At 36.9% G+C, this 19261-nt stretch overlaps 1 protein-coding gene across 2 annotated transcripts in view; it reads left to right on the top strand.

Moving 5' to 3' along the window:
- Positions 1 to 19261, top strand: part of LOC6576022 (tyrosine-protein kinase Btk29A) — a 56236-nt gene that overhangs the window by 25835 nt on the left and 11140 nt on the right. The window contains exons 1-2 of one of the 2 annotated variants that reach the window (XM_015164936.3): positions 7119 to 7553; positions 14682 to 14907. In XM_015164936.3, coding sequence (XP_015020422.1) covers positions 14766 to 14907 — 142 coding nt within the window. In that variant the 5' untranslated portion in view covers positions 7119 to 7553; positions 14682 to 14765. Of the gene's footprint in view, positions 1 to 742; positions 890 to 7118; positions 7554 to 14681; positions 14908 to 19261 lie in introns of those variants that run through there. The other variant, XM_002001990.4, reaches the window with a different exon arrangement.

Raw genomic sequence — 19261 nt, 5'->3', positions numbered from 1 at the left:
AAAATCAATTTCAATCAGTCAATTTTAGTATCTTAAATTCATTTCGTAGCAGAGAAACACTTTAAGTGATAAAGTTATGTTGTCGATACATGATATATCTATTTCAAGCTTATGCTAATAATCAATTTATTCACACATAGAATATATGGATTGTAATACATATTTAGGCTCATAATTTTCGATGCTTCGATAATTATCGATGCTTAAAAGAAAATGCTTTTTTACTTAAGACGAGTTGGCATAGAAAAATAAATAATTATAGTGCAATTTAGCTCTCAAGACGTATACCTCATAATGCAACATACATTGATATATATCGATACAGATCGGTTTGATATCGATATCTAACACAAAACAAAAAACCTAATAAATAATATACATATTGAGATATGGTAATATGGGTACGTCAGTTATTCGGTGTATCCCATATGCTGGGTGCTAATATACCCGCTATTGTAGATTATTAATATGATTCGAGGGCATATTGAAAAGAGTTGCAGATGCAGCAGCTGCCAATCGCTGTGGCACGATAAGCCATCAATGGTGCCATCGAAGCCTTGGGAGTCATCCAGGCCAGACAACAACAACAACAACAATAACAATAACGATGCTTAACCCAAATCTGTGAAGTCAGCTGTGTGGGTCGTAGCTTTTAGCTTTTACTCTTTTTCCAATTTTGTTTGATTGCTGGCAAGCTCCTTAACACTTCTTTTTCTTCCTCTTCTTCTTTTATTCGTTGCAGTCTGTGAGGATACGAATACACCGAAATCGTATCGATATCATCCTGGTCTCTGGTCTGGCAAGAAGTGGAGCTGCTGCAAGGGCACAGCCCGTAGCACATTTGGCTGCCGAGCTGCCGCTCACTGGCGCGAGGCCAACAATAATCCAAGTAAGAAAATAATTATCAATATGAGTGGAATTGCGACGCTACATAGCAGTAAATTTCGTTTGCACTCCAGCTGCCCCATGTGCTTAATTGCAGCTATCGTCCTTATCGTCTCCTCATCGAGCTCATCCTCGTCATCATTCTTTACTCTCTTGTATTGTCGCACATCCAAGATTCCCGACCTATGCAAAACCAACTCCAGATACTGCGTTCTCTGTCCCTTGCCTCTCTGCCTCTCCATTGTGTAGCCTATTTATAGCCGAGTCTGGCATATTGTTTGGAACGGGGGCTAAGCACTGACAGACCTAGCAGAGGGCAAACATATGGAATAGCCTAAAATAAACTGAGAGCAGAGCAATGCAAATGCCCTTTAAGTAGGATGCTTTGACTTTGTCAGCAAATGTGAAATACTTTTGGGCTATAAAATAAATTATAAATATTTTCTGTTTATTCAGAATATTTTAATTTCTAAAATTTTTTTGTAAGGCCTTAACTTGTAGTTTGGGCATCATTGCAATATAAAAAACAAATTATAAAGGAGAAAAATATTTTATTAGTTTATAATTTGAAGCATTTCATATTTTATAAATGAAATGATTTGATTTTTGGTTAAAAAAAACTCTAGACCTTGTGCTTTTACGAATGAAAAAATTTCTTATATTAGATGTTCCAGTTTTCGACTTTTATCTTCTATATTCTACATTATCTTCCAAATTCTATTTTCTATATTACGTATTATATATATATTATTATATATATATTATAAAATATATTCTACATATATATTCTGTTCTGTATATGCTATATTCTATCCTAAGTTAAAAATTCTATCTTCTATATATTCTATATTTTTCTATATAAGTTCTCAAATTTGTTGTCTTCTGTCCTTTTCAAAGTTATGTCTTCTATATTTGGTCTTCTATCCCCTTGTTTTTTGTAAATGAAGCAAGGAAAACAAGATCAGAGATAAGATGGTACTACGATAATTACGATTCTAAGAAAAGAAAGAAAACTTTTCAAACCACCCTCGCTCCACTCTATCTGATGCAACTTACAGCTTTACATTAGATAAGATATGCATGCCAGATATTCTACGACAAATCGTAGTATTTATATACCCAGATAAAGTAAAATGACGAACGATTATATTTATCAGAAGTTTCTTATAATGTTAGGGCAATTAAAAATAGTCTGGAGCCCTTTTTTGTTGTTTTGTTTTGGCATTGTTTTCTTTTGCTTGGCATTTGCTTTGGCATTGCAACATGTGGCGATAAACTGTGGCAGGCATTCGCTGCGCTGCGCCTCGAATGGGGGCAGGGCAAGGGAGGGATTCTTACAATTTCATGGATTGAGCTTTCACCTTTTAAAGAGAGCGAATCATTCATTAGGCACGGCCGCGCCTAATGTAGACATCAGATGTGCCAGCAAATGTTGAATGCTGGCTGCTACCATTTGTGGCAGCTTCTCTCCACTCGCCGCACTCTCTCCATCTCTCTCTCTACTCTACTCTCTCTCCCTGTCGCTCTTTGAGTTTTCACACATGTTTGCCATTCGCAGCGCATTTCCATTCTTCTTCCTGTCGCCTCGCACAATTTGACACATTGTCCAAAGGCATCCGGCGACGTGGCTCATGTCTCGCGCCTTGTGCCTCACTCCCCATGCCCCATGCCCCACGCCTTCAGTCACTTGCCACTCGTCACTTGAAGTGGCTACCACGTTCGTGCCGCCGCTTCCTTAAGCTCTTAATGAGCAACGAGTATGGCAGATACTTTGCCAGCTTTGTTTAAGCTTTAGACGGAACAAACATAAAGTTTGCCCAATGCAAATCTCGGCACCTGGTCGCCGGCCTCACTAGTGGCTTATCTATCGACCACTTGCCAATTCCTAGAACTATGGCCAAAAAGGTAAACTCTCCAGTCGTAACCCTGCCTCTGCTATACCAGCAGCTGCTGTGGCAAACATCACTTATCATCATCTGCATCGCTGTTTATTCACGCATGATATGTCTCTCTCAGATCAAATGAACTTTGCTTTAAGTTCGCTCCAAAGGTTACCTTTGGACTTTCCAGATGATTTCGACCTAAAAACTGTATAAGAAGTCGGGGGAACGATAAAGATAAAGTCTCTAAAAATATTGTGTACTGAAAGCCAATTTTTACGTGGTTCTGATAAGAAAATGTTGGGCTTAATGGAGTTTTAGCTATATAAGTAGAAGAATATAACGTCTTTTGTATATATCTATATAGAAACCTTACTTTAGACTCCTTCTACATACATATATCTTTGTATATAAGAAAAAATCGTGGAATGAATAGAATATCAGCGTAGAGATCAGGAGTCTTATCAGGATATCTCAGTAATCATAATCTTTATTCAAGGACTATTCAAGAGGTATTATTCAATGATATTACTCAAGTCAATCTTGAATCGCAGTAAAAATATCATTTATTTAGTAAAAATATATCCTCTCTTTACAAAACAATATTTGTAAACCCTATAATGGAAAGGAATTTCAAAAATAAAAACAGGTTAAAAAAGGCAGAAGCTGAGCATCTCAACAGCTCAATAAATTGTCCCTCCACATGCTACTTCAGTTATCGCTATTTACGGGGAATCTGTAAAACCCTGTAAACACCTACAATAACTAAGCCGATTGTCAATTTGGGAACCCCTTTTTCTCTTTATAATTCCCGCAGTTAACGCTCATTTAAATTGTGTCGGCTTGTCACATTTGTTAAACATTACATTCAGGAGTGCCAGGACCCCATTCATACAATAGTTCGAGCCGTGCGACAGCTGTGTGCATGCCCAGACAAAAGGAAACTTTTCCCATCAACTGGAGCAATTATTTTGGTACTCCTTGTCAAGTTTGACAGGCAGATTTAGATCGCACAATTTTATGAGATCAGATTAGGTATAGCCATAGCATTGGCATCTGTGGCCCGCATAACGAACATTGTCTCTTAATTGAGGACTACCCTTAATAAGTTGAGCGCGACAGATGGGAAACGAGAGGCACACAGTGAGAGTGTATGAGGCGGGCAGCGGTGGGCGTGTCTTTGAGTTAAGCCGTTAAGTCTGCATATTTTTCGGCAAGTCATTCGCTGCGATCACTTTTATAAAAATCTGCTTCTTTTTTTTCGTTGGGGCGAATTCGGGTCGCACTTCGCTGCCAATTTATCAGCGACAACAAGGAAAGTGGCCTTTTGTCTGTGGAGGATGCTGCGGCCGGCCATGTCAGTTGCCGTTACAATAAATTAGCCTGTCAATGGGCGCAATCTCTTCGCAGCTACGCCCGCGCAATCAGGCCCCCTGCCTCACCTCATCAGTTGCAGCCTTCTCCCTCCCACTTCCACCGTCTCTCTCTGTCTTTGGCACTCTCTTAGCCTTTACCATATTACAGCTGCAATTAATTATGGTTTCCATCCTTTTATTACCGTTTCCCTGCTCGTTCTTCTCCTTCTTCTGGCTGACTTTCGCCGCGTGCTTTGCGTGCATTGTAATTAAAAAAAAAAAAAAAAAAAATGCTTCGGTTCGACAAAAATCAACAGCTAGTCACAGTTTTTACGATGCTGTTGGCCCCGCCCATTACCCAGCGTCCCATCTCCCTCTCCCAGTTTTCAACCCTCTCTTGGGCTCCTTGTGTCCCACACTTGTCAAGATTTATGCGCGCCTTGTTTTAAGTGCCTTTGAAAATAGTTTCATGTCTGTGATTATCATCGGGTTCTGGTTTTCTCTTTTTGTTCTGTCTCTGGAATGGTCGTAAAACAAGCTCGTCTAATAACTACGCTCTGAACAAAGACGCACTGCAGTCCCAGTATTCCTCCCGAAAAAATAAACAAACAACCAAATTGAAAGACACAAGTAGAATAAGAACAAGCTTGATAAGTAAATACCCTGCAGCTGAGCTAAGTGATAATGACTTAGAGATTATTCTTCTATTTCACTTACTATTAGTCACTCTATAAATAATTCACCATTATATTAACATATTGTATACTCTAAAATTATCTACTTGCTCAAATTTGTACACATCAGGCAAAGGCTATTTTAAAAACGCAACGTCTAAAAAATATCCCAGTTTTCTATTCAGTTGGGAACTTCGGCTCAATACGGATGCGTCTTCGGGCACACAACTTGCTTGCAGTTTTTTTTTCGGACACCCCCGCGGAGTTGGATATGCCAGAAGTTCCTTGAAGTCCAAACTGGTTTTTCGGAGGTTTTAGTTTGTTGTTGTTTTGCTTTTCGTTGGGCATATTCGAAAAGCCAGTTCGATATTTAAGAGCGACGCCGAAAGAGCGAAAAATTGTTAACACACACACAACAAAACCAGTTTTCGCCAGTCCCCAATTGTTGCTGCCTGCGTCGCGCTGGAAAAAGTAAACAACAAAAATAAGAGGAACAAAATTGTGTCTAGTGTGCACATGTGATTGTGTGTGTGTGTCGCTGGGCATGTGCAATGAACTTGCCCAGGCGGAGGATCAGGCGCAATTGCTGCAGCCGGGCGTAGCTGCTCTGATTAATATGCCTTACGCGCTCTCTCACTCTCTTAAATAAGTGCTGCGCCTATTAAGCGATAGGCATCTCTCTCGCCCATTTGAAAGTCACAAATGATTGTAATTAGGCGCTTTTTTTGTTGCCTTCTTATGTTGTTTTTTCTTCTGCTGCGTCTCCTTTAAAAGCGTCGGGTGATTGACCATGAAAAGAACAGCAATGAAGCAGCGCAGCAGCAGAGCCTCAAAACCTCAGACGCGCTTTTTTACGCTGTTCAGAAATGGAACAGACGGGCATATTAGTGCAAATTTCTATAAATTTACTAATACATAAACAATAAACATATTGTTTTCATATCTAAAACAGAAACAATAATTATAATAATTAAATTTTCCATAAGTCACACTTTGATATTTACAGTTAAGAAAACTTCTCTGGGAGGCAATTAGACAGCAAGCAGAGTATCGCATAGTCGCTAACAGCCAACTGCAATGATCTGACTTTTATTTTGTGCTGTGCCTTTTTCATGCATCTTGGGCTGTTGTTTCTTCTTTGCTGCCATGCCCAGGCCTGCCCACTCGCTTGCCTAAAGTTTTTTCGGCTTCCTTCTTAGCCTGACATACGTTCAGCTCGCGCCATCTCGCTCTGTCTTTGGCTGCCTAGCATGATTAATGATGCGTTTCTGTTGTGATTCGTTCTAAACGTGGGAAATCAGATACAGCAGTAGCAGCAGTTGCTTAAAAGCTCTCTCGTGTGCTTTTGAAAGTCGTTCTTGTTCGCTCTCTTCCTGCGTTTTGCTACGCAATGCTTATTTTTATACAACCTTTTACCAATTAATCTTGCGGCCATTTGACAACTGTTTAAGTTTTGATAATCAACGTTGATGATGATTGTTGCCTGTCTGCTGGCTTGTTTTATGCTGCGGGCCACACACGCTCGCACACGCACACTTTACTATTGTTTCTTATGTAAATTCACAGCTTGATTAACACAAAAGACTAACTAATTACACAAGAATTAATAGAAAATTTTGTTTTATTCTTATAGCCGGTAGGCAAACATTCGCTATCTCTCCCTGTCACTCCCTTTCTTGTTTGTTTTTGTCTTTTCTAATTGCGCCATATTATTGATACTAGCCATCGTCGTCTTCTCCATCTCCATTTCCATTTTGGCTGGAAGCCAAAACATGTTCATGCTTGTATTTACCCCAGCTGCAGCTGCCAAAACAGAAAAAAAGAGAGATAAAAAACATCAACAAAAACTGGCTTTTAGCTCTTCCTGTGCAACTGGCAGAAAATTTAACAACTTTAGAACTTTATTTGTCAGCACTTATTAACCTGCACTCTCTCTCCCTCTCTTTCTTTTCTTTGCAGGTACGTAACTAAACTCTAACTGTAACTGCTTATGGGTATGGGTATGGGTAAGTGTAAGTGTGCTCATTGATTTGCCTAGACTTCACAACACAACAACAGCAAGCTGTTTGTACATTTCTACGTATGCATGCATACATGCTAGTGCATTGCGTTCTTGTTGCTTTGCTTGCATTTGTTTATGTACTTTTTTTCCTCCCATATGGCAGACATCAACTCCAAAACGGAACGTTTTGCTCAACTCTCAGAGAGCCGAACTACTCTGCTCGTGCTCTGGCTCTCTGAGTTGCTGTTCGAATTTCGAAGCGCACGCCCTCAACTTGTTTCGCTCTGCTCGCACACGTACTCGCCGTGTCTTCGTTCACTTCAGTTGCTTACGAGCCGTCTTTCAGTGCGCAACAGGCTTAAGATAGAGCGCTGTGCGCGTCGTCACTTGAACGTCAACGTTTGCCGTTGAACGCGTGTGCCATTCAAAAATAAAGAAGAAAATTAAAATAAAATAAATTGTTGCTAGTTTCACGTTTCTTGGCGTCGCAAGTCGCGCTTTTAATGTCATTTAGGCGAAAAGCAAAGTCGAGAAAATACAAAAGAAATAATAAATTTAAAAATATATCTACAAAAATAAATACAACACCAAAGTCATGCAATGATAATTGTCAAATATAACAACCAGTCAAAGTTAATTGCATTTTGTTAATGAGCAAAACGTGGCGGCAACAAAATGTAAAACAACAAACAACAAATGAAATCCTAGTGAAGTTTCCCAAAACAAACCAACAACAAAGAAATCGCAGCTGAATTATGTAAATACTTAAATAATTTAAATAAATCAAGTGCAAATTCAAAATCATTTGACGCGCAATTTACTCGAGAGAAAAAAATAAAACAAAATATTAAATCTAATTAAAATGTGCGCATCTCCTCCCCCAAATTTAATTTCTAACAGTAAAAGTGGCTTATGTCACGCACACACACACACTCATACACTTGCATTTAGCTGCATACACATGTCTTTTATGGGGCTTGGGGACAGTCTGGCAACGCCAAGCACAAAGCTGTTTAACTTGTTTCTTTTTTGGCGTGCGCAGTTTTTTTTTCTTCTTTTATTTTTTTGTCTTTCCGCTTTGGAGCCGCTGCTAGCGGTGTTGTTGTTGCTTATCTAACGCGCAGCTTCTACAAAACGAAAAATCTTTTAGCTCGCTATTTTCTTGTTGTTGTTAATTAACTTGTAGAAATGTATGTATATATAAAAGAAAAGACAAAAACAGTCATTTAAAACATTCGTGAGAACAGAAGGCAATAAATACAGGGAAATGTGGGCTCGAATTTAATTTCATATTGTTTCTGGTGTGAGCTAGAAGACAGGCAAATCTTTTCATATTTATAAGTTTTTCTTTTGTGTTTCAATCGCGCCGCATAAATGTTACTGCTAATGTTATTGTACGTGCTAATGTTATGCACAAATGTTAATTGGCAAGACAAAATGTTGGGCTAGGCACGTGTCGGTAGATTAAAGAGCTTAACATGTTGAAGGGAAATTTTTGAACGAAAGAGCGCCGCAAATATCTCGCAATACAGTGAAAGCTCGAGCTGCGTAAGAGTTGGCTTCCCTTTTGGGATATATATATACATAACATATATATTTTTGAATAATCAAGTAAAGCAAAGCTAAACATAGAAAGGAAAACTCTAACGAGTGACTGCTCTTGCTATAAAAAATCCCTGTCTTTTAGTATTCCTTTTCTCTCTCTCTTTTCAATTGTTAAGCTTTCACTCTAACTACATTTGTATTTATTCCGTTCTCGTCCTCTCTTTCTTTCTTGCTCTTGGTACCAATTAGTGCCCAGGCGCCTGCACAGAAGTACCTCCACTTTAAAGTCGTCTGTAGACCTGTCTCCGTTTCTAAGCAGGTAGCCGCAACCACTTAACCGTCCTAAGCTGATCCTCACACAGAAATTTGACCTTCTCATTGTGTAATTCAATATTTGTATATATGCCGTAAACAGGATCTTCTTCTTCTTCATCCTCTTTAGTTTTTGAGTTGATTGCAATTGGTTTTTGGGTTTTTGTTTGGTTTGGCTTTATCAGGAATTTATTTGTTTTGTGTTTATTCTTGTCTCTCTCTCTCCCTATATCTCTTCTTCTTGATCTTAAGGCCAAGCACGTCGCAGACAAATGATTTCGTCTGCTTATCACGTAGCGTACGCATTGAGTTAATTCTTGAGTTAACTCTGCATAAAGTTAATTTAACAAGTTTTCAGTTCTTTTCAGGTTTTTCCTCTAGATACATGAAACTAAATTTTTTATTAGATATTATAAAAATAATGCTATTTTGTGTTAGTACTTTTAATTTAGAGAATCTCCCTCAAAAACTATGTCAGCCGTAGTCCAACTGTATCATAAAAAAAAAATACAATTTTTCGTTGCATTTCTTCAAGTTCTTTCTAATTTCGTTTTTTCCATCTCTTATCTGGTTGGACATTAAAAAGTTCCGTTTCAAATTTCAATAGAAATCAATTAAAACTCAACTCTGAGTCCAGTTCTAACCAAAGCTTTTTTGTCTCAGCATTTCTTTTATTCAACTCCAGCTTTGAGGCGTTTTTTTTGTTTTCATAAGAAAGTGGCCCATAAAAAAACGGATCCATTCCCCGTCTGAACATTAAAGGTTGGCTTGAAATTGTCGTAAAAGAGGCAGAAAAATAAAATATAAAAAATAACACAAACACACGCGAGTTTTCAATTTGTAACTGTCTTCGCATAATGTAACCTGCCCATAAATAGAATGTGGAAAGGGAGTTACAAATATATTTTGATAGCGCTACCGAAACCGAGCCCAAACCCAAACCCAAGCCGAATGTTCGGTCTGTAATTCCCTGTAAATGTGATTGGCATCTAAAGATCATAAAATCCGAAAACGAAAAATCCTAAACAAATGGCCAAACGGTATTTGGATAATTGGTATAGTTAGGAAATAGTTAGGAATAACTAGGAATGGCGTGCGTGTGGCATTTGCAGGTAAAAATAGGTTCTTAAATATTTTGTTCTGAAAATATCAATAAAATATGATATTATATTAAACTATATTATATATAGTTAAAAACTTGCATAAAATAAGAACACGATAGTTGAACGTGCTACTTTTTTCGCTCAGTGTATTGCAACTCTGGAGATGCTTAGCGTTTGTTAATTATGCATTTTTCGGTGGAAAAACGAATTTTTCACTTGCAGCGCAAAATGGACGGCAAAACAGGCTTAGCAACTCCGAGTTTCGTTCGGGCCCAGTAAATTTATAATGCGTTAGCAACTGTTGCCAATTCCGCGTATTTATCTCTAGAGTCTCTTGGCTTTTTTTCTGAAAGGGCAGCAGCGCTAGATTTAGCTAATTTTAAATTATACGCTAAAAAAGCGTTCAAGAACCGAAAAAAATCTTTCTATAATATTTTATTAACCTAATTTTCCCATAAATAAATTTTTAAATGAATTTAGCTATTTGTTTAGCGTGAGACTACTACTACTAAAACTAGCTTTCGTATTGCAGTAACTCTGTTGGTTGTGTCTCTCTCTCCCTCTCGCTCTCTCCCTCTCGCTCTCTCCCTGTGGTTCTCCCTTTTTCTCTTTTACATACTTAAATCCTTCAGCTAACGGTTTATTTGCTTGTTTGTTGTGGTTTCCTTAAACTGCGTCTTGTCTATACGCCTTCTTCTTCCTCACTGTCTCTCTCTCTCTCTCTCTTTCTCTGCCAGTATCTTGCTTGCAAACTCTCATTACTGCACATCTCGAAGGTTGTTGTCGAAACTGAACAACAACAACAGCAACAACAATATCAATTCGCCCAAACAAGTTTCTTAAGTTCGCTCATTTCCCTCACTCTTTCGCTCTTACTCTGCTGCCGCTGCTGCTCCATCTGCCCTCTCGCCCTATTTTGATCGCTGCAGCTCGCTTCACTGGCAGAAAGCTTTTGTATTTGTACCGTTAGCAATTTACCAAAGTAAATTAACTGCACAAAGTGCGCAGGCTGTGATTGAAAGAGTTGTGGATGGAAAGAAGATTGGCCAATAAAATACCATATTTATTGGTTCCACCGTGCGGGTCAAGGTCAGCGACGTGCCCCTTTTCATATGGATGTCAAGCGAATGCCCCTCACTGTCTCCCTCTCATTCTCTCAGTCTGCCTGTCGCTATCTAAAAATTTGCAATGCCCTCAATGTTAACGTTGAAAGCAGCAGCGCTTGGCCGAGTTCGAAATTGATTATGCGATTATTATTATTTTTATTATTATTTATTTTTGGAGCTCTTTGCTTTGTACACGCTTCTCGTCGTGTTGTTGCAGTTGTTGTTGTTGTTTTCTCATTCGGCTCGAATCAGGTCAAAACGGTTGCTTTCTTTCACTGTGCCACGCCTTTGGCTCCTCCGTAAATAAATTTTGCATGCTTAAGCAAACGCTTTCTTCCAAAGCGCGAACGCGCGCTCGCAAGGTCAAAAACAAGTTCAATCTGCAGACAGGGTATCCATCTGTGTCACATACACATCTATAAGATATATGTGTGTATATCTAACCATAAAGCAACAGCAAACACTTCTAAGCGATACGATCTTAACTCTTTGGGTAGAGGAAGAAGAGCAAGCGCTTTGAGTTTTTTAATTGCAAATTTCTCTTGATATATGATTATTTTTTTAAGATTTAAGATTTTTTTTTAGCATTTTTTGCTCATAAATTTTGGATGTACAGTTATTGTTCTCTGTTGTTAAAGTATATTTTTTCTATATGCAAATTTGAACTGTAAAAAGTGTAAATCTAAATTTTACTTAAGGTAAACTAAAAAATATAATAAATTTATTTTTATCTGTAAAAAGATTAGACCTGAATTTTAGTCTAGAATATTTTCAGCAAAATTATTTTGCTTAAACAAATTCTTACATAATTAAAACATCTTTTCCAATTAATCTCCACACATTGCATAATAATCAATTTGTAATCGAATGTAAATTTTATGATCGACAAAACAAAAATCAAATCCGAATTATAATCCCCTGAAATTTTTAACTTGTTTTTACATGGCGCCACGCCCTTTTGCCTTTTGCTTGTTGTAAAACTTTGTTAAGCAATTGCTTTTTAGGTTTTCTCTCTTCGATTCTAAGTATTCTTTTTTCTTGTTCTTCTTACGAATCTTTTTTCGTAGAGTTCAAAAGATTCTGTTGTTTGCATGATTGACTTTTGATTTATAGTGCGTACAAAGCGAACAAACAGCCGAAATTGATGTTAATTATGCAGCAACAACAGCAATAGAAGCAGCCTAGCTTAAGTCTAACTGTTAGGCTCAATGAACTGCGCCTACGGCTCTGATGTATATATCTAGATACAGCTGAAGCTACAGAAATAGATACAGATACAAGATACAATGAGATATATAGATACCTTTAAATTTAAAGAAACAGATACAGTTCAAGATTTAGATAAAAATGGAAATGTCGAAACAACTACAAAACCAAAAAGATATATATATGCATAAGTAGATACAGATAATTTAAAAATATATATACAGCTGAAAGAGACATGTACCAATGAAAAATAAACTCCTTATATAGATACAGACACAAAGATACAATAAGATAACACTTCATATAGACATACAGATGCAGACATAGATACAATAAGTATATATGTATATACAAGATACAACTTCAGCTCGCGTCAATAGCCATAGATACTTCTGCTAATAGATTCAGATATGCGTACGTCGATTTATTTTACTGCCGCTCAAGGTTTTGTCAGTCTCATCATAAACAACGTCATTATGAACACCGATTATCATAATCATTATCGTGCTATTATGATCAACTCGAGCAGAAAAAAAAAAAAAACTTTAGATGTATATTTCAATTTACAGATAGATCAGACTCTTGCTGGTATTTACCCACTCTCGACTGGGCCAAGTTTTTGTCAATGGAATTCCAACTAACTATCGATTGGATATGCCATAAAAAGTAAAGCAGGAAGAAGCTGCAAAAGATTTTTATAAGAAAACAGATATTATTATAGTAGGGCTATTCCAGCAATAGATTTCCTAGGTATTGTTATGGATCATTTTTGATACGAATACTTTTACTTCGTATTCTATTAAAATTCTTTGACCTTAGGTCGAAATCTCATGATATAAAGTTTTACCTTTAATTAATAGAATTATCATGGTGGATAATATGGTTTGGTTCGGTAATTACGAATTTGCATCGGTTTGATTGTTTATCTATAAGTTTTCCCTTGTAATGACGAAAGTTTTCTTTTGTCGGCTCCATTAAAATCCGTTCCAATGCATAGATCTCAAGTATTTGCCTACCAAATGGGGGTCTACTTCATTAGCCCCACAGAAAAATCAATAAACTTTATGATTTTTTTTTTCAACTTTCAGCAATTAACTCAGCTCGAATTGCCTCTATAAATTGAGAGATCGCGAATGAGAGAGATAGAGAGGGGGTACTTAACCTCCACCGACTTGGGTTTCTCAAGAGTATTCATTGATCTTCTATCATTATCGTCAATCATTATCTTCGACTGCAAAAATGCAACTTCAGCAGCTGAAAACTAACCTCATTTATTGTCATTACGCGTTTTTGTTGTTATTGTTGATCTTGTGTCTTTCAGGTTTCTTTTGTTATTTTTCGTTCTGTTTGCTTATTTGGGTTTTTTTTTCTCTCATTTTTAAACGAATCTTCATGACGCAATTTGACGTCTTCGCAGAATCTTTGGCATAAAAAAGAAATAAGTAATAGGAATTTCTGATTAGCTATGCAAACAAAGCACGTTTCGTGTTTAATAACATAAATCAAGAGATCTAACAGAAATTGCAGCAACAGCAACAGCAGCACAGCAGCTGATTTTGATTTCAACTTTTGATTGATTTATTGACAAATTGTCAAATTCAAATTGAAATTGAAATTCTGTTTGCTTGGCAATAGACACCCTGGAAATGTGTGATCGCATAGAAGGAGACACCAACGACCTCGCATAAAGAATATTTACACATAAAGCATTTCAATGATAATATATTAGCCTTGCTTTGTCCTAAACCCATGTGAACTGAGCTTGCAGTGAAGGTTTCTTAATGAAATTCGGTATAGCGGGTTCTTTATGCAGCAGAAAGCACATATGATGAGCTCGAACGTATTGTATGATTATTTTATGTAGCTGTCATAGGAATGTTGGAAATTAAAATAGGTTGGGATAAAATTTGTTTTTGTTTTTTTTTTTTTTTTTTTTTTTTTTTTGAGTTAGATAGTTATTTGGCAAATTTCAACACGATGTCTATAAACAAATTCTTTTTGATATTGTTATATGAGAATATTGAGTCGAAAAATATGTGAAAGATATGAAGATATATTTAGTGTCTTCTTAGCTTAGATGATTTCCTAGTTTTCTGAAGATCACAATTGGAATTATATATTGTTAGATTAGAGCTCATCAAGGGTATTTAGCAGGAAGCATGTTGAGTTCGGTGTATTTCAATATTGCTCAAATAAGTTTTTGGCTACTTTTCATTGATTGTTGAAACATTGCGCATGCGATTCTTATATGAATTATTGCTTATAAATAATAATTTTTGTTGGCTATTAAAGCGTGCAATTGACTACGAAAAAACTTCTCAAGTTGACCTAGACAAAAATTGCCAAAAAATACAAAAAAAATAATACTTCCGCGAGCAATGGACGAGCACTTGATGATTTATATATTTGTGTGTGTGTGTGTGTTGGTGTATGTAGCTGTCAATCACAATTACAAAATAAGTGAAGCAATTGCCACCCATCATCCTCTCTCTCTCTCCCAACAACGCGTCAAATGATTTCAAATTGCCTTCAATTCAAAACGCACAACAATTGCTCATCTCTTTCTTGATTTCGTTCAAATTTTTATGTGCTTTTGATGTTTGGCGTTGCCAGATTTTGCATAGAGTGCGCCAGATAACAAAGAAGGGAACAAAAAAGAAAAAACGCAATCAAGCAACATTCGTTGTTGTTGCTGTAATGATACCCTGCGTGAGTCTGGCCGAAACGAGCGTCATAGGCAACATGAAGGAACGCGTCAAGGAAATGAAAGTTTTTGGCTGTCGCCTCAACTTTTGGAATCACATCGGCCACAGCCTCACTAGCTCCAAGGCCAAAGAAGGTAAAACGAAATGCAAAAGAATATCAATTAAATCAAGTGAAATATAAGTGAAAGTGAAAATGAAAGCTAAAGAAATCAAAATTAAAATTGATAAATAATAAAAACTCAATAAACTATAATTATTGTACACTAATTATTGCACTAAGTATTACTATATAAACTAATTGCCATATGAGTAATAATATTCGAGGATTTGGATTATCAGAGAGAGAAATTCATATTCTCTAAATTAAGACAAATCAACAAATATGTCTAGATTTATTTAATGCCTAATATTTATATTGATAAGCTTAGATTATATATTAACTCTGAAAATTATCGTAACTGTGCTTTTTTAAGGGAAAATTTGTGAGTTCCTAAAACTGTAATTTAGTTAATCAACAGAACAATTTAACTGAATGAAATATATTCGACGACTTTATAACTTGTATTATATATTATAATATCGCATGTTTCAAGTGAAAGTAAAACAAGATCTTACTAAGATCATTAAAGATCCGCCTTCATGAGAAACTGTGAACAGAGTGGAGAATAACGCAAGAATATCATCGTCTGGATCTGGCTTATGGTGTTATTTCATATTAAACATCTGGAGGCGTTTGCTGTCGATGATTACAAGGTCTGGCAAGAGCTGTGTTTAGCGACAGTCGACGCGGCGATGTCAGCTGCATTTTCTGTTTTTGTTCTTTGTGTTGTTATTGTTGTTGTTTTTGTTTTTGTGTTGCATTACAAGGCAAAGAGTTCTCCATCTCGCTTGCTGCAGGCCCGGGGGCAATTATGTTAAATATAAGGCTGACGATGAACACGCTGATGGCAGGCGGTTATTAGATGATCGACAAGCTCATGATGATGATGCTCATGATCAGTACGATGCTCATCATGATGTTGATAATGATGATGATGATGTGGCATGACAGCTAAAGAAGCGCAGATGCAGACAACAGATGCGGCAATTGCATAATTGAAATGAATTAGCAACCAGCCAAGCCCCAACGGAGAAGCTTAGCGAAACTGAAAGTGCAAAGCGTGCCAATAAGGAAATCCAACAAATGGGCGTGGAAAGAATATATGCATGTATATGTTTGTGTGTGTATGCATAATTATGGATATGCATTTGTTTATGCAGATACATCAATGTCAATTGAGATGGCAGCTGGGAGAACGCCTTAACGATTTACCATAAAATAGAGATCGTATTGAAGTTGAGCAGATTTTAGTGCATAGCACAATATTATTATATCGGAATGAATCAAATCGATATATATCGAAAAGGGAGCTATTACATTTCATAAGATACGACAGAGGGATTCAAATTGAATTTAATTTAATAATATATTAATACAAAGTTTAGTTCTTTTTTTTTGCACTAAAAAAATCATAGTTATATATAATATATGTATAGCCTTACATATAAATGCACATCTCTAGCTCGTGCATATATTGAACGCATTTGTGCATCTTCTTTGTTCATGTGGAACAATTACAGGCTAGATTGACTGCTGGCCCCAAGGGGCTAGATCAGATAAGACAGCCAGGCAGACAGCAGTGGCAGATCCAGCTGAGCTCTGTAAGTGTATCTGTAGCTAAAGCTGTGTATGTATCTGCAGCTGTGAACGTATCTGTATCTGTATCTGCATTCGTATCTGCATCTGCATAACTTGCTATTTGCCTGTGATTCGTTGTATACAAAATGTAAAGTTGACAATAAAATTATTGCATTGTTGTTAACTGAAGTTGTTGTTGTTGTTCTTGCCTTTGCTGTGAGCCTATTTATGGCCTTTACTTAACAATGACCACAAAAATTCGCAATTTGCATTCGCAATTTGAGCCAAACGGTCAAACAGCCACTTGACTATGGCAGCTTGATTGTTGTTATTGTAATTTGTAACTCGTTGTTGTTGTTGTAGTCAGTTGCCGGCTGCTTTAAAGTTGGTCAAGCAATTGACCAGCGGGGCAGCCAATCAATTTTGCCAGCATTTTGATACCCTGCACAAAGGTAAATTAGGCTGCATGCAAGGTATTTTAGCTAGAAGAATGCTGTCGATAACTTTAAAATTATTTATCGATATTTTTGCAAATCCAAAAACTGTTAAAACGATCTATATCAGATGTGATTTGAATGACTACTAAGCAAATATGCAATTATTAGCAAAATATTTACCTAATCGCAACATCTGCCTCGTGCAAAGCTTTTAAAGAGTTAATAGTTCAATAATGAAAATTATCGATGTTGTTTAAGATTACAGAAAACAGCTGCAGCAAATATTTACCCTATGATTAGCTTTGATATACAGGGTATTTAGTTATTTGATGAAACAGACATTGAAATTAATTTAAACAATTTTCGAGCTTAGCTCAGCTCGTGCTCATCGGTACCGATACATATCGATTAGGCTGTTACATGGACTATTGTGACGTCGCAACTAACAGAATCGTGCCCAAATGCAAATTCTTATCTTGTGACACATTTGTGAGGTGAATGTGTGTGTGTGTGTGCATGAAGTATGTGTGTGTTCGCGAGGCAGTTGACAAATGCAAGTGCGATAAAAACGTCAACCGCAACGCTGGGCCTGTTTACTGTGGCTGTGGTACTTGACTTTAACTGGCCTGGCACCCGGGGGAGCTACCCAGTTCTCAGCCTTCGCTGCTTCGCTGAACTGACCAAAACCGCAATGCGAAAACCAACAGTGGGTCAGGCACGTTTCAAGCGCTGCTAAATAGCAACAAATGTACTGTATTAAAATGCTAAAACCGCTTTCCATGGCGCTCAATCTTAAAACATGAACCTAATTCGAAACAGTTGTTGTAATTCCAATCGGTGAGACGCTGGACACGTCGCTACGTGTCGCTAGCAATGGTTAAAGAGATCTCTTTTGAGCTGGAATATCCGGTTAGCATTTAGAGCTAACAGTCAATGTACTATGTAGGGAAGTAAACGACTAAATATTACCCTGTACTCGGCTAGTTTTATTAAAACCAATAAAACATCATTCCGTCAAAAAAAAAAAAAAAAAAAAAAAAAAAATTAAAATTGGTTCCTATAAGAACTACTATATATTAGCTTTTTTTTAAGTTTGTTATGACGACTTTCTGCCTACTATGCCCCATTTAGTTTCACGCTTTCATAGGGTATTCGATCAAATGAAATTTGGATAAAATGCTTCATGAAACGAGTTCAACAAATTTCATTATTGGCAGCTTGAAAAATGGTGAAAAATTTTCGTATTGCACAAAATCCCCCGAAAAATATGAATTTATAAACGCTGATGTGCAGACAACAACAACAACAACAACCACAACAACTTTTAGCCAAGGTCAAAAGAGCAGGTAACAAAAGCTGCTTATCAACTCGTCTTGGCCAAAAAGTCTCGCAGATACTTTTACAACAATAAATTTTTAAAACGTTTTTTTCTGATTTTATTCAGCTGTTGCAGGCGGCGATTGTTGCTGTTGTTGTTTTTGTCTTTTAAATGGTTTCATTAAAAATGCATAAAAGAAAAAATAAAAAAAAAAAAAAAACGCCATCATCAACAACAACATCGACATTCACTAGACAACATTTATAAGCCATATTTAAAAACAACTTTTTGTTTTAACTCGAAATTGAATTGGAGCCACCCGCCTTTGTTTCTTTTGTTGTTGTCATTTTTCATATGCAAATTAAGTTTATTTGCTGTGCTGCTGCTGGTGCTGATGTTTCTTTGAATTTTGTTTTATGTTGCGTTAATTGACCGCAGCGCCAGCGGGTGGCTTCAAAATATTGCAACAACTGCGAGTTTAGCAACATTGAAAATATAAAAAACAAATCAATTTTTGGGGGCAGCGAACACAATTAAAAAAATTAAATGAAAGTGGGGAAAGCTTTAACTTAAGGCTTAATTGATTTTTTTTTAGAGAGAGATTTTTCTCTATAATAATAATCTATACATATACGTTTTTATACTCATTCACGAAAGTGAAATGAGTGTATTGGTTTTGTGCAATGTCCGTCTTGCTGTCCGTCCGTCTGTCCGTCTGTCCGTCCGTCCGTCTGTCCGTCTGTCCGTCTGTCCGTCTGTCCGTATGAACGCAATCTATTTCGGCGCTATTGAAGCTAGAGACTTGAAATTTGGAACACATACTTATGTATATCTCCGATTTATAAAGTGTTAAAATTTTCCCGATCCGCCCACTAGGGGCGTGGCAAATCGGAAAATGCATTTTCCGATATACCAGAAATCATATTTGTTGAATAGCTAGAAAGCTGAAATTTGGTATGTAGATCCGCGTTGACCACCCAAGATCACGAGCTATGGCGGATATATCTACGCCCATTGAGGGCGTGGCAAATCGGATAAAACTGTATCTCCTAAAG

Source organism: Drosophila mojavensis, unplaced genomic scaffold (assembly GCF_018153725.1).
Source record: "Drosophila mojavensis isolate 15081-1352.22 unplaced genomic scaffold, ASM1815372v1 contig_36, whole genome shotgun sequence".
Taxonomy (NCBI): Eukaryota; Metazoa; Arthropoda; class Insecta; order Diptera; family Drosophilidae; genus Drosophila; species Drosophila mojavensis.
The sequence above is the reverse complement of the archived record's forward strand: the minus strand, read 5'-3'. Positions and strand labels throughout refer to the sequence as shown.